A 16,463-nucleotide genomic window follows, 5' to 3' on the forward strand; every position below is an offset into this window, starting at 1 on the left:
GAAATGGGCAGGAGTAAAGACCTGAGCGACAAGGGCCAAATTGTTATGGCCTGACGACTGGGTCAGAGCGTCTCTAAAACGGCAAGGCTTGTGGGGTGCTCCCAGTCAGCAGTGGTGAGTTCCTACAGACAGTGGTCCGAGGAGGGACAAACCGGCGACGGTGTGTTGGGTGCCCGAGGCTCATTGATGTGCGAAGGCAACGAAGGCTATCCCATCTGGTCCAAACAAACAGAAGGTCTGCTGTGGCACAAGTCACAGAAAATTTTAATGATGGTTACGAGAGGAATGTGTAACAACACACAGTGCATCACACCCTGCTGTGTACGGGTCTGCGTAGCCGCAGACTGGTCAGAGTGCTCATGATGACCCCTGTCCACCGTTGAAAGTGCCTACAATGGGCAAGTGACTGTCGGAACTGGACCTTGGAGCAGTGGAAGAAGGTCGCCTTGTCCGATGAGTCCAGTTTTCTTTTACATCACGTGGATGGCCGTGTATGTGTGGATTGTTCACCTGGGGAAGTGATGTCACCAGGATGCAATGTGGGAAGACGACAAGCTGCTGGAGGGAGTGTGATGCTCTGGGCAATATTCTTCTGGGAAACCCTGGGTCCGGCCATTCATGTGGATGCCAATTTGACACGTGCCAATTACCTAAACATCGTTGCAGACCAGGTACATCCCTTCATGGCAATGGTATACCCTGATGGCAGTGGCCTCTTTCAGCAGGATAATGCGCCCCTCCACACTGCACACATTGTTCGGGAATGGTTTGAGGAAGAGTTCAAGGTGTTCAAGGTGCCCTGGCCTCAAACGCGGAGGACCAACAACATATTAGGAAGGTGATCATAATATTTTGGCTCATCAGTGTATAATAACAACTTACTAATATGACCATCTACTGTTGTTTCCTGCAACATTTCTATTAATTTAAAGTTGTATTCAGTTAAACTAGTATTGATGTGAAACTGCCAAAATAAAAGTAAAAACAAAAAATGTCAATCTGTGAAATTTAGATCCTATGTTGGTCAAACTTTTTGAGCTATACGAATTCACAGGACATCTATAATATCATCACAACACAGTTCATCACCCATAAAACAAATCAAAACCTTAGGAAACATGTTTCTCGAAACAGCAAATCAACATCAGCAGTGCTAATCTAACTGATAATTGTTCTCCTAAAAACTGCTCTGCGGGGGTCTATAGGCATAAATGTACAGCATTTGTGAGTTTATGATAAATCTTCTTTTACACAAACACATTTATGCAGACTCATGCCTCTTTAGCATGAAAATTGCAGCGAAACAGCTACGTATCAGCGTGTGCTAAATTAATGTGCATGTTCTGTGTTGTAAAGATTTTCTTCTCTATAATTTGCTTCAAAGAAGGGTGACATGTCATTTCATTATGTTGAAAATAGACAAGTAGCTATTTTCCATTTGATTGTTCTTGCTGCTTTTTAAAATGTAATTCCTGAAGTTGTCAGGCTCACACAAATTAGAAGTTGAGAGCCTGTGTGCATGCATATGGAAGAATAGATCAACATGTAGCAGAATGTGGTCAGGAAAACTCTCTACTTTTCTGAGAAGGTTTTAGTATTTTAATATTTTGTGGGGTTATTATGCTTATTAACAACAGGGTTCCCAGACCTATCGATTAATTAATCTCCATGACTTTTCCAGTCGCTAAGAGACCAAAGCGCAAATTCTAGCCCATGAAATATTTTAGAGCATAACTATAACATTGATATTCATTTCACAGCCAACAATAATTTCTGTAATCTGTATTTTTGTCTTGTTTTTTCCAGCAAAATTATCTAAACATCTTTAAAATAAGAAACTGTGTAAGAAAATTATAGTTGTTTTCAGAGAATATATCTTTAGATAATTGTTTTTCATTTTATTGTATTAGTTATTATTAATAGTGGAAATTTGGCAAAGTGGAAATTTTACTTTATTCCAATTATAAATCAAAGATAGATTCTCTAAAACACTATGCAATTTTACTTCTAATCAAAGTAAAGTTAATTTATTGTGTTTTGAAAAGGTTCAGATACATTTACTGTAAAACAAGACAAAAATACATATTGGATTACAGGCTGGATTACACCACATTACTTTAATACCGATTTTCAGTCTGTCATAAATTGCATAGTTTATGATTGGTACAGACTCCAACTATGATTCCATCTAGTCAGAGGATATCAAACATGTTTGATATTTTTAGCTGACTATCCTCAACTACAGAAGAAATCTAATAGTGTATGATGCTCCATGATGATTCAAATCTGAAGACGGTGAGCAACCAATGCAAATCGAGTGCACGGGTCCACGAAGCTCAAGAAACAGTGATGGCAAACAAGCACAAAAGTGGAGTTTAACTTTTAATGACACTCACTCACCTCAACTCCCATTACCATCTCTAGAGGCCATTCTGGCCTCATATTCACACCCAAATGTGCTCAGCCCATTTCATGAACACAGAGGAGCAGCAACAAAAGCAGCAGATATTTCCTTATCCATGTTTGTTTACATCTGTCATGTGTCTTCAAAAACGGGACAGCGTGTATTTCCATACAGTGTTGGCCGATAAATTGTGTGAGGAAGAATGTTCACGGGTGGACAAAATTTGGGCTAGTTTGGAATGATTTGGGCAGGTTAAAAAAATTATACAATTAAGAAATTCCATTGTTCATGCACTTAAAATAAAGAAAATGGCTCCATACACAATCCTGGTATGGAGTCATGGCTCCACAAATAAATTGCACCTGAGAATTTCTCGAAATCCCAAGATCGATATTTTACTCTATGCAGCAACCCTCTACTACATGAGAGGAAATCATTCGCATTTGCAACAAAATTTTGTGCTATGTGACTAAAATGTATATATTTGACAGCTGGTTGGTAAATGTATACATTTCACTCAACAGTAATTGTGTAGTATAGTGGTGGAGTATTCAGAAGCGAGATCCTTTTTACTGTGTGTTAAGAGTAAGTTGTTCCATGTAATGCATGTCCAATTACGAGATCCACGTGACTCATTTGTCATTTAATGAAGTCTCTTTTAATACCCTCTCTGTTCTTTACAGTCAGTTGTTGATAAAAAAAAATAAAAAAATTATAATAATACACATTTAAATCGAATCATGCATGGCACAGATGAGATAAAGTCATTCTAGTCCTCTCTTGTTAAAATTCAATCATTTATAGACGCTCTTTACAGAAATGCCTTTTTACTGGTTTTAGTACGTGTTCAACAGATCAATGTAAACACTTGTAAATAGCATCGATTGTGCAATTAAACAATAAACATTTTACAAAAAATGCAATATAATATCTTATTTATTGATTGAATACATTTTTAAAAAGCCAAAATGTAACCAAAAAGATGAAAAACTAAAATATAATTAGTAAAATTAATATTTTTGTAATGTACCTAGTTAGAAGGTCCCCTGTATACAATTAGTAGCATTAGCTGGGAGAGAATTTCTTTCATATGTAAGCAAAAGGTACATTATAACTGAAATATATTCTCATGAATCGATAATTAATCGAATCGCATTGAAATCAGAAATCTAATTGAGAGCTTGTGGATCGGAACTGAATCTAATCTGCAAATCTGTATCAATACCCAGTCCTACTGGAACTTTGACGGATCTGTGTATTAGCCAATTCAACTAACTGTACAAAGATGTACAGTTTAAACCATAACAGCATTAAAAGGTAGGACAGATTATATTATTTATATTACCTCAAAAATACTGAATGGCAAAAACATAACTTTAATCGTAGCACAATGACATACTGTACATTATTTGGCTTCCTGATGGGCCAGGGGAGCATATTTGTTCTTTTTCAGTGCATGTTCATCTATTTAGGTGAATAAGAAAAAATGGGGGTAAATGTAAAGGTTTTTGGAAACTTTATTGTTTCATTGCTTAATTGAGTGGTTAAGGTTGTGTAAAGACTGTGCTTTGGTATTGTGGTTGAAATGCGCTCAAATTTCATATACTATTTTGTCAGCATCCTACCTCCTGTACTTTGTCTCCATGCCTCTAGAGGTCCCCTGTGTTCTCCTCTACCTTAGTTCTTCCTCGTGTGGCCTTGTTAGCGTTATCCAGCTCACCTGTGCCTCGTTTCCCCCAGTGTATTTAAGTTGTTTTTTTCCCTTGGTTCCTCACTCTGGTTTTGAGTCTCTGCCCTGTGTTTCCTGCCTTGTCTCGCTAAAGCCTCTCTAGCTACCCCAAGTAAGATATCCTGAGTTCCTTTCACTGATTGTAATTGTTCACTGGCTTTGTTTTCTCCCCTCGTGGAGTTTTATTTTCTCCTTTGGTTTTGCCCGTTGTTTTTTGTTTATGTGGGTTATACCTCGGTCCGAGAAGAACTTTTGTTGATTCATTTTTGCAAGGACTTTTTTTTTAATAAATCTACATCTCCTGGAATACTGCCTTAAGTGTTTCATTTGGGTCAAACATTACCACTCCCATGGCTCAGTGGTAGATCTCTCAACCACCACACCAGCGACCAGGGTTCTAGCCCAGCTCGTGACATTATTTGTGCAGTTTTATACATTTGGGCTGGGTTTGAACCATCACTGGGCTGGAAAACATCAAACTAATTTGGCAAAACTGTTTCCACATGAGTTTGTGATCGGATTGGATCGGATCAACAGTTGGGTAGTGTGTGATCCCCAGTCATTTGGTGTGTGATGCCCAGTTTTTGTCTGTAGCGTTTTTCGAATTCAGTAAGTGAGTCATACCTAGAATTATAAAGTCTGTTCAGAATTTAAAATTTGTGTAGTGTAATCCAACCTTAAGACTCTTCAAGGTCTGGCAATCACAATTGTATAATTCCCTGATATTTCCAGGTTTTCCATGACCGTGGGAACCCTGCATGAAGCAAATCACTAGACAGACCTGACAAAATTCATGCAAATGAGGAAGAAAGAAAGAAGAGGAGTGGGTTGGTTACCTGCTGAAAGACATCAGCCCCCTCATCATAATCCACAACAGTGAAGAAGAGTTTGTTAGAGAAGGATGAAGAGTACCGCCATGAATTAGCCAGCACTTGATATTCTTCATTAGCCTGCCTATTAGAGAGACATTTCAGAAGTAGAGAGAGAGAAATTACTCATTAGAAGAAAGCTAGCTAGCAAACAAAAATAATGTGGCAAGAAGGACTTCATTACAGGAGTTTCATCTCTCTGTTACTTATTACATTGATTGCTGTTTACTCCATACTGGGTGGGCAGCATAGAGCAAAAAAAGAGCTAATTACAGTAGCTAACTACACTTCCATATATGCAACACAGACATCCACCTGCCAGTTCTTGGAAATCGTCATTGTGACGCCCCCATAAATAAATATATACATGAAATGAGCACAGATGACGTTGGATCACAAGTACTTAGATCATTTCAAGTCGAGTCATTTTTATTTGTATAGCACCTTTCACAACACACATCGTTTCAAAGCAGCTTTACAGAAAATCATGCATTAACAGAAAATTAACATCTATAATGTCTTAGAGTCATCATTGTGTAGTTTGATAAAATAAGATTGCGAATTGTGTTTAAAAATAAGTAATTAAATAATAATTTTATTTAGAAACCCAGTGAGCAAGCCGAAGGTGACTGTGGCAAGGAACACAAAACTCCATAAGATGTTGGTTAATGAAGTCCAACACAAAGCAGGAATGGAGCTGGATCGAGCCGATTCTGGTGACCTCAGGATAGGAGTCCCAAGGTTGAGACAGGGATACAAATAGAACAATATTAGCATAGATGCCATTCAATTTATTGCAGAGTTATAGATCAAGATCAATGTTTCTGGTTCCGGCAGACCTAACTAAAGTAGCCCTAATTGTGAGCTGAAGGATAAATTAGGTGTATGCCTGGCTAAATAGATGAGTCTTTAGTCTAGACTTAAACTGAGTGAGTGTGTCTGTGTCCCGAACAGTGTTAGGGAGACTATTCCATAGTTTAGGAGCCAAATATTGAAAGGATCTACCTCCTTTTGTGGATTTTGATATTCTAGGAACTATTAACAGGCCAGAATTTTGCGATCGTAATGAACGTGATGGAATATAGCATGGTAGAAGGTCACTTAAGTACTGCGGAGCTAGACCACTCAAAGCTTTGTACGTAGTTAACAGAATTTTAAAATTCATACGAAATTTAACAGGTAGCCAATGTAACGACAATAAAATGGGGCTAATATGATCAGCACTCTGGCTGCTGCATTTTGAACCAATTGAAGTTTATTTTTTGATCTTGCTGGACATCCTCCCAGTAATGCATTACAATAATCAAGTCTTGAGGTCATGAACACATGAATTAGATTTTTGGCATCAGCAACAGAGAGCATGTGTCATAATTTAGCAATATTTCTTAGGTGGAAGAATGCTGTTCTACAAACACTGGTAATTTGATTTTCAAAGGATAGATTGGTATCAAATATATCGCCTAAGTTCTTTGCTGTTACACTAACAGTACATCCATCGAGAGTCAAATTATATTTTAGCGGCTTGTTTTAGAGGTTTTTGGTCCAATAATTAGTACCTCTGTTTTGTTGGAATTTAGTAGAAGGAAATTCCTGGCCATCCAATCTTTGATTTCATTGATACACTCTGCTAATTTGGAGAATTGTGAAATTTCGTCAGATTTTTAAGAAATATAAAGTTGGGTTTTGTCAGCATAACAGTGGAAATTTATTCCACAATTCCTGATAATATCTAAAACCGTGGCTCTCCATACTTAACTTTTGTTTGGTTTGACAATTCCTCATTTACATAGACAAAGTGGTAGCAGTCTGCTAAATAGGACCTAAACCATGCTAATGCAAGTCCACAAATGCCAATATAATTATCTAGCCTATTCAAGAGAATGTTGTGATCTATCGGTTCGAAGGTAGCACTAAGATCTAAAAGCACTAGAAGTGAAATGCAGCCACGATCAGATGATAAGAGTAAGTCATTTGTAACTCTAATAAGTGCAGTCTCTGTACTGTGATGAGGCCTAAATCCTTACTGAAATTGTTTATATATACTATTTCTCTATAGAAATGAACATAGATGGGAGGACACTACCTTTTCTAGTATTTTCGACATAAACGGGAGATTTGAAATCAGTCTATATTTAGCCAATTCTCCAGGATAATGTTTTGGCTTCTCAATAAGCGGTTTAATAACTGCCATTTTAAAGTTTCTTGGGACATGTCCTAAGAATAGCAAGGAGTTAATAATATTTAGAAGAGGTTCTGAGATTACAGGCAATACCTCTTTTAAGAGCTTAGGTGGTATTGGATCTAACATACATGTTTTGGCTTTTGATGTTTCAATAAGTTTTGTTAGCTCTTCATGACCTATGACAGCGAAGGATTGAAGTTATGAGACACTGTTTTCTGAGGTACTGTGACAGATGATTGCATAATTCCAATTTTATTTTTGATTATTTAAATTTTATCAGTAAAGAAATTCATGAAGTCATTACTACTGTGCTGCAACATAATATCTGGTTCAGTTGAGGCTTTATCCCTAACCAATTTAGCCACAGTACTGAATAAACACTTAGGATTGTTGTGGTTATTTTTTTTTGAGTTTGCTAAAATATGCTGACCTGGCAGCTTTTAGTGCCTGTCTGTAGCTACAGACACTATCCTTCAGCGCACTGCAAAATATCTCTAATTTTGTATTCTTCCACTTGCGCTCCATTTTCCGAGCTGCTCTCTTGAGAGCATGAGTGTGATCATTTTACCATGGTGTGGGGCTATTTTCTTTAATAGAAGGGGGGTGATAATATCAAGAGTGCTAGAGAAGACTGTATTTATATTTTCTGTTATTTCATCAAGTTCTTCTAGACTTTGGGGCTTAGTGAGTGTATGAGATAGATCTGGAAGATTATTAGTGATGCTATCTTTAGTGGTCAAAAGAATAGTTCTACCTGAACGATAGCGTGGTGTAGATCGAGTAACATTAGCTTATCGCAGCATACAAGAGACGAGGTAATGATCTGAGATGTCATCACTCTGTGGAAGAATTTCTATAGTATCAACATCAACTCTGACAGAATTAAATCTAGTGTATGATTATGGCGATGAGTTACTCCTGTCACATTTTGTCTGACTCCAAGAGAGTTGAGAATATCGATAAATGCTAATCTCAATGTGTCATTTTCATTATATATGTGAATGCTGAAGTCTCCAACAATTAAATCTACAGTAACAACAAGATCTGATAAAACATTTCACCAAGGAAATCAGAATAAGTCCCAAGCGATCTATATACTGTAGCAAAGTGCAAAAGATGACAGTTTTTTTTTTTAAATTTATATCTGACGGTGTCACATTAAGCATTATTAGTTCAAAAGACTTAAACTTATATCCTGTCCTCTGAGTAACACCTAAAACATCACTGTAAATTGTAGCAACACCTCCTCCTCGACCCTTCAGATGAGGCTCATGTTTATAACAATAAGTTGGGGGAGTAGATTCATTTAAACTAATATATTCATCCGGTTTAAGCCAGGTTTCGGTCAAACAGAGTGCATCCAAATTATGATCTGTAATAATTGCATTTACAATTAGTGCTTTGGTAGAAAGAGATCTAATGTTTAGTAGCCCTACCTTCATATGATGTTTATATTTATTTATTTATTTATTTTTTCAAGTTTGACCTTAATCAATTCTTTCCTAAATGATTTAGTGAGAGTTTTGTGTTTGGTAGTTCGGGGAACAGACACAGTCTCTATGAAATATCTAGGTGATACAGTCTCTATGTGTTGTAGTTTATGTGACCTGTGTGACGTCTCAAGGCAGCTAGCAGAGGTTCAGGTTAACCAGTTTGTCTGCTTCCTGACCTGGGCCCCAGTTAGTCAGATACTATCATTATTAAGACTATGAGCCAAAGTACTAGAGAGGAGAGTGGCACCTTCCCTGGAGGGATGGAGACTGTCTCTCTTTAGCAGGTCAGGTCTACCCCAAAAACTCTTCCAATTGTCTATAAATTCTATGCTATTCTCCAGACACCACTCAGACATCCAGCCATTCAGTGACACTAATCTACTCTAAACCTCGTCACCATGATGAGCAGGGAGGGGGCAAGAGCATATTACAGTGTCTGACATCATTTTTGCAAGTTCACACACCTCTTTAACATTATCTCTAGTGATCTTCGACTGGCGAAGCCAGACAGCATTAGTTCCGACATAAATAACATTTTTAGAAAATCTATGTTTAGCATTAGCCAGCACTTGTAAATTTGATCAGATGTCAGACACACGAACCACAGAAATGCACTTAACAATAGTGGCTGGAGTCTCTATTCACCAATCATTCACCAATCAGAATCACCAATTATTAGGGCTCTTTCAACATGATTCTCAGTGGGTGCATCACTGAGTGGGGAGAATCGATTGGAAACCCTAACAAGAACGGGAGAGTGGTGTCGCTTTGCTGAGCGAGTATGCCACCGAGATGTCACCCAAACACCCTATTGCAGGGGCTCTAGAGCTGGAACCAAAGTGTGTGTTTTGCTCGCTGTACTACCCACATCCAAAACATTATCTACCGGCTTCTCTTTCTCACTGACCTCCACTAGTGTTCGGATGTGTGTGTCTAACTCATTAATCTTCTTCGTCAGCCTGACTAATTCCTTACATTTATCACATGTGAATCCCCCAATGCTGATGGAAGACGCTATCATAAACATGTGACATGCAGTAATCCTGAAGGACCTCCAGCCGCCGGGCCACCTGACCCTCTGTATTTCAGAAACTCAGCAACCAGGTTGTAGAGGGTGACAGCTGGGTCCTCAATATGGATATTGAAGAATAAAAATTTAGAGTCAGGTTTTGCAATAATAAAATGAGAGAGTTTACTGATTGTTCTCTGTAGGTTCAATAGGCATCACAAGTCGATGAGATACAACAGTCAGAAAGACAGGAAGTCGAAGTGAAGTTTTACAAACTTTCCAAAGCAATTACAGTCATATGCAAATTACATTAAGGGTGTCATCTTACCAAAATTTCTAGCATTCTGGTAGGTCAATTACTTCAAACATTTTAACATATTACAAATTATTTCCGTCTTCGTGCAAACAATAATTGTTAGCCACAACATGAATCGAGGGATCAGATATCAAAGATTAGCTATCAGTTATGGCTATTCCTTAATTCTTTACGTCATAGGGGTACCAAGGAGAGCAATTAAAATCATTGGAAGTTGTTTTTGACTATGGCAAAGTCACATTTGAGAGGGCACAATAACCGTAAATAATTCAGAGACATGAGTTTTTTAGACATGCAACGTATAGGTGTTATATCCTTCTCCCCAACCTTGATGGAATGCCAGGCCTCACCATTGCTGCATCTAGTTGCCTACTACTATAGTAAAGTCAGGAAGTAAATTAATGTTTCAATTCATTGAAGACATGAGGTAGATCATAATGAGGTAGATGTGTTGTCCAGTCATGGTTACCATAAAACAAAGATAATAACAAAAAATCATAACTACTATCCCTCTCTCTCTTAAATTACTACTTGTGATTAATCAATCCTCAATATAATCAAATGGTTAAATAGGGTATATGATTTATTATGTAATAAAAATAGAAATAGAAATGGAATAAATGCAATACAACATAAAATCTCCTCATCACGCAGGGCTGTGTTCTCAGCCCACTCCTGTATTCCCTGTACACACATGACTGTGTGGCAACACATAGCTCCAATGCCATCATTAAGTTTGCTGATGACACGACGGTGGTAGGTCTGATCACTGACAATGATGAAACAGCCTACAGAGAGGAGGTGCACACTCTGACACACTGGTGTCAGGAGCACAACCTCTCCCTCAATGTCAGTAAGACAAAGGAGCTTGTGGTGGACTTCAGAAGAAAAGACAGAGAACACAGTCCCATCACCATCAATGGAGCACCAGTGGAGAGAGTCAGCAGCTTCAAGTTTATGGGTGTCCACATCACTGAGGAACTCACATGGTCCATCCACACTGAAGTCGTTGTGAAGAAGGCTCATCAGCGCCTCTTCTTCCTGAGACGGCTGAGGAAGTTTGGAATGAACCGCCACATCCTCACATGGTTCTACACCTGCACTGTAGAGAGCATCCTGACTGGCTGCATCTCCGCCTGGTACGGCAATAGCACAGCCCACAACCGCAAAGCACTGCAAAGGGTGGTGCGAACTGCCAGACACATCATCGGAGGTGAGCTTCCCTCCCTCCAGAAAATATATACCAGGCGGTGTGTGAAAAAAGCTCGGAGGATCATCAGAGACTCCAGCTACCCGAGCCATGGGCTGTTCTCACTGCTACCATCAGGCAGGCGGTATCACAGCATCAGGACCCGCACCAGCCGACTCCATGATAGCTTCTTCCCCCAAGCAATCAGACTTTTGAACTCTTGATCTCCCACGATCAAAATACAACAGCACTGCACTTTATTACTCTTACTCTTATATCTCACACCGGACTGTCATAAATTATATTATTATTATATTATATTCTCTCTTAACAACTTACTATCAACCGACAGCCTGAATGTCAATACAGTACAATACAACCTACTGTACATTTTATATATACTACTATATATACTTTTTTTATTTTTATTGATTAATGTGTATCTATATTGTGCGTATTGTATACTGTACAGTGTATGTTATTATTTGTATATTGTGTTGTGTGTAATTATGTGTATATTAGACTTAAATTGTGTTGTGTTAATTTGATGTTATTGTAAATTGGTATATGTCTCATCACTGTCACGACTGCTATATTGATCGGAACTGCACCCAAGAATTTCACACACCATTGCACTTGTGTATATGGCTGTGTGACAAAAAATGTGATTTGAAAATGCACATTCTCCGGAAGCCGGGCTAAATGAGTAATCACAGTTACTGCACTCCTGGCATGAGCCAGACCCTCAGTCACCCCTCAGATTACATAAATATTGCTTGTACCTTTTAAGAAAAGAGAACAGAACGTTGATTAATATAATAAGAATAAGTGAGGATTATGAAATATAAGAAATACATTTCAAGAGCAAAGAGGGATTAGAATTTTTCCCCTTCAAGGTAATAGAAACGTGGTCAGTCTACAGCTGGAACCTTTGGCCATAGAGGTATGGCCGGAAGTGGCAGAGCGCCCGCACCACTGCCAACAACTCTTGACGGGTGACGCAATAGTTCCTCTCAGCTTTACTTGAGGCTTGGCAGTAGTAAGCGACAATGTGCTCCCCATTGTTGCCTGCCTGATACAACACTGCTCTGAAAACCATGTTGATTGCATCAGTGTCAATGATGAATGAATACCCTGGGTCAGGATATGCCAGCACTGGAGCCCCAGACAGAGCCTCCCGCAGCCGATGGAAGGCTTCCTCGCAGACGTTATCCCAATTAAAGGGGCGGCCTTTCGGTACAGTGGACTTGCGATGGTGGCGAAGTTCTGCACAAATCACAGGTAGTAAGATGCTAGACCCAAGAAACTGCTCAGTTCAGTAGTGTCCTTTGGCATGAGCCTGTCCCATACTGCTGTCATTTTTACCGGGTCAGTGGCTACTCCCACGGTGCTTATTACGTGCCCCAGAAGAAATGTTTCTCGGCGTAACAAATGATGTTTCTTGGGGTTAAGGCACAGACCGGTAGCAAAAACTTCCTGGAGGTGTTGCAGAGCCCCTCCAAAGTCTGGGGTGTGTACTAACAGGTCATCCAAGTATACCACAGAGCAGCGACGAGAGATGCCCATAAGCACCCGCTCCATCAAATGCTCAAAGTGGCAGAGGCATTGCAAATCCAAATGGCATCACCCGGAACAGGCAAAGCCCTTGACCAATGGAAAAAGCGGTCTTGGGCTTTGCCTCTGGGGCCAGTTCCACCTGCCAATGCCTGCTTCATAGGTCAAGGTAGCTGAGCCAACTAGACCCGGCAATGTAATCCAGGGTGTCAGCAGATAGGAGTCTTTCCTTGTGACTACGTTGAGGCATCGGTAGTCAACACAGAATCGCCAGGAGGAGTCCTTTTTCCTAACAAGCACAGCAGGAGCCACCCATGGACTGTTTGACGTCTCAGTGACTCCCACCTTTTCCATCTCCAGGATCTTCTGCTCCACCGCCGACTGCTTGGCCAGAGACAGTCATTGGGCCACAGGCATATGGGTGGAGCAGTGCCGGTCAATTTCGTGTTTTACCTGCCCCGTCCGCCTACACTTCTCATCTTGTGCTGCAAAGGTGTCCTAGCTTTTGTCAAGCAGCTCCCAGAGCTGACCTTGATTAGTGGTGAGTCCTCCACTACTGCGCTGCCATAGTTCATGGACAGCCTGGATGGTCTCTGCTGATGGGGTTTCCCACTGCAACAAACTGCCAGTGTGGGGCGGCAATTGTGGGGAGTCCTGGTGTGGTATGGTCTGGACATCCAGGGGCGTAGTTTCCTGGGGTGGCTCCCGGGTTTGCTGGCTGGTTGATTTCTTCCGTAGGTGGGCGTGGGACACTCCAGCTGTTCTCCGACCCCTCTGCAAGGGCGCAATGTCCGTGCCTACTCAGAGATGAGTCCCTGCTACATCTACACATGCTCCACAGTGTGTCAGGAAGTCCAGCCGCATAATGCAGGCATCCTCAAAGTCAGCCAACCAGAACTCATGGGTGATGTTATCAGTGCCAACAGTCACTTGCAGGAGCTTTCTTCCCCTTATGGCTGCCCGTCCCCGGTCACTGTCCTCATCTGCATTGACGTAGCTGACCAGCCAGGCAGTCTCAGACCCAAGGTGCCTGGATGGTCCCCAGGGCGGACGATGGTGATGGTTGATCCTGTGTCAATCAGGGCTTGGCAGGGGTGGACATCGAGGACACAGAGTATGTACAAGCCCTGACTGTGGCCCACCAGAGAGCACTTATCATGGAGAGGAGTAGAAAGCGGTGGGAGTGGCAGTCCATCCGCCATGCCACCAGCCTTTAGTTTTCCGACAGTGGAGGGATGTGGGGCCAGGGCGCAGGGGCAGGACATTCACGAGCCATGTGTCCCATCTCTCCACAGCAGTAGCAGTCCACGGGGTAGCTGCCACCACCTGACACACCTCCTCGGTGTCTCCGCCATCAGCACATTTAGCCTGCCATAATCTTGCATGAGGGTTGTGGAAGGCTGCTGGTGCTCGTGCCGTAAGAAACACAGCCTCCGCCAGTTCTGCCTCTGCCAATACTTGCACCAGAGTTGTGCTTGAGATGAACAGTTTAATAGGATGTGCGTTATGTGTAAACCCTGCAATTTTGTTTTATAATGTCAAGGTTCATTTTCTTCTGATTGAGTTTGCTGAATTGGAAGGGCTGCATGATGTTAGCCAATCATAACATTGGGTGTTTACATTGAAGTTTTAAGGAGGAAAACGAGTGTTTCAGACAGAGGGCCAAAAACAGGGTGGAAAATGATCATATATTACTAAATTGTGACTTTTTTGGTGTAAAAAATATTTTATAACATTATCATTGGACCCCTTTAAAACAAGCAGACTTTGACTTCTGAGACATCGGTATGTTATCCATACTAATTACAATGCTAATTACATTGCAGTTTCATAAAATAGATCACTAACATTGCCCTTCTCACACAGCAACCCAATATTATCAGTGATGGCTAATTTACAGGCTAGATTATATACAGTATATACATAATCCAGAAAGCAAAAATCAGATTTTTACCTCAATATGTTTCTTCAAATAAGAGGTTTTGAATGCCGATATCTCGACAGGCTTAGAAAAGCAAAGCTTACATGTCATGATCACACAATCGCCCTTCTTAGTCTTCATTGTGAAAAGCCCTTTCATGTACGGCCAATCAGGTGTTGTACTGCTGCTTGAGGCATCCTCCACATTACCCCCCACCTCCTCCATAATAGCAGTTGGCACCAAGTCTATTACTGCCATTTAATTTTCTATGCACAATTTGTTTTGACAGGAGTCACGAGACTCGGAATCGGAACAGGGATGTAGTGAACACAGACAGAGGGAAAATAGCGAAGTAATAGGGTGATCACACTAGGCTTTGAGCATGCAAATGTTTTTTTTTTTTTTTTTCGGAAAACGCAACGGACCAGGATGTGATGTCATATGGGAGAGCTTCTGGTTTTAGTAAATAACACTTCACAAATAACAAAAAATATGATAAAAACAAATGCTAAAATATACTATCTACTCACTTTCCAGCAACGGTAAAAACACACAGCTTTGAAATATGTATCCTTTGAATTGAGCCAAGAGGTCAGTGTGTGACGTTTCGATCTTCTATTGGTCACGCATCCTCTCTTCATGCAGAGTTGCAGTTCAGAGTTCACCAAGCTTGCACTTTGGAACGCAGCGGCGTATGAAACTTCTTTGCATGAGCTTGCGTTTCTGGTCTCCCACGTTCAGATGCGTTTAAATGGGAGTGAATGGAGTGCAAAGTGTATTGTGACCACTCCTTAAAAGTACAGTTACAGCACTTAAAATGTACTCAAGTATAACATTTTGAACTGCTTAATAAAGTATCATTCTCGAAAAAAAAAATAAAAAAATAACTTAATTACAGTAACAAGAGTATTTGTAATTTGTTACTTTACAACCCTTGGGCGTACGCTCCCTCATTTACCATAATCTAGATTTATCAATATTAGAACAAGGGTAAGAAAGAACAAATATATTTAATATTTTTTTTGACTGAGACTCACATTTTCCTCACATAATATACACTCAGATATAACAGATATATCAGATAAATAAATATCCAGACCTATCCACACATATAAACATGTCTGTTTAGATGAAAAGTGTCTGCATTTCACAAAGACAATTATGCATCAAGAAACCAATTATACCCATAAACATTAATAAACAAGGACACTCAAACACTCTGCAGGGGGTAAAAAGCTTAAATATGCACGCTTATACAGAACACATTAATGTTTCATGTTATGCTGAGTATCCAGTTTTTAAAAAAAGCAAGGGCTGAGTTGATGTTCCATCATTTAGACCCTTCTACAATTAAAGCTGTTAAGAGCAAAGTCCGTCTGGACAAAACAATGGAGCGAGAAGATAATTAGGTGCAGAGAGAGGGGGTGGGGGATTACAATGGAGTCCAAAAGTTTGAAACCAATAATAAAAAAAGCTTCTATTTAGTATTTTTTTTCTAATTTAAGACAGTTTTTCAAAAATTAAGTTATGTCAAAATTTGAAGGAAAAGTTTAAATGAATTTCAAAATTACATAGTATCTGATCAGTACCCCTTTTGCTTTAATGACTACATGCATTGGACTGGACTCCATAGGTTTGTGCAAAACCTGATGATCCGTGTTATTGCAACATAATTTGAGAATGTTCCCAGAGTATCTTGTGTGCATCAAGAAAGCAAGAAAATCTGACCTTTCGTACAAAAGAGTTAACCTAGTCGATGTCACAAATTTGCTTTATTGATTAGTGACCTAAAAATAG

At 40.0% G+C, this 16,463-nt stretch overlaps 1 protein-coding gene across 1 annotated transcript in view; it reads right to left on the reverse strand.

The window, feature by feature from the left end:
* LOC127444131 (tumor suppressor candidate 3-like) overlaps nt 1–16,463 on the reverse strand; it is a 162,321-nt gene that overhangs the window by 91,568 nt on the left and 54,290 nt on the right. The window contains exon 3 of the mRNA XM_051703345.1: nt 4,970–5,087. Coding sequence (XP_051559305.1) covers nt 4,970–5,087 — 118 coding nt within the window. The remainder of the gene's footprint in view (nt 1–4,969; nt 5,088–16,463) is intronic.

Source organism: Myxocyprinus asiaticus, chromosome 7 (genome assembly GCF_019703515.2).
Source record: "Myxocyprinus asiaticus isolate MX2 ecotype Aquarium Trade chromosome 7, UBuf_Myxa_2, whole genome shotgun sequence".
Lineage (NCBI taxonomy): Eukaryota > Metazoa > Chordata > Actinopteri > Cypriniformes > Catostomidae > Myxocyprinus > Myxocyprinus asiaticus.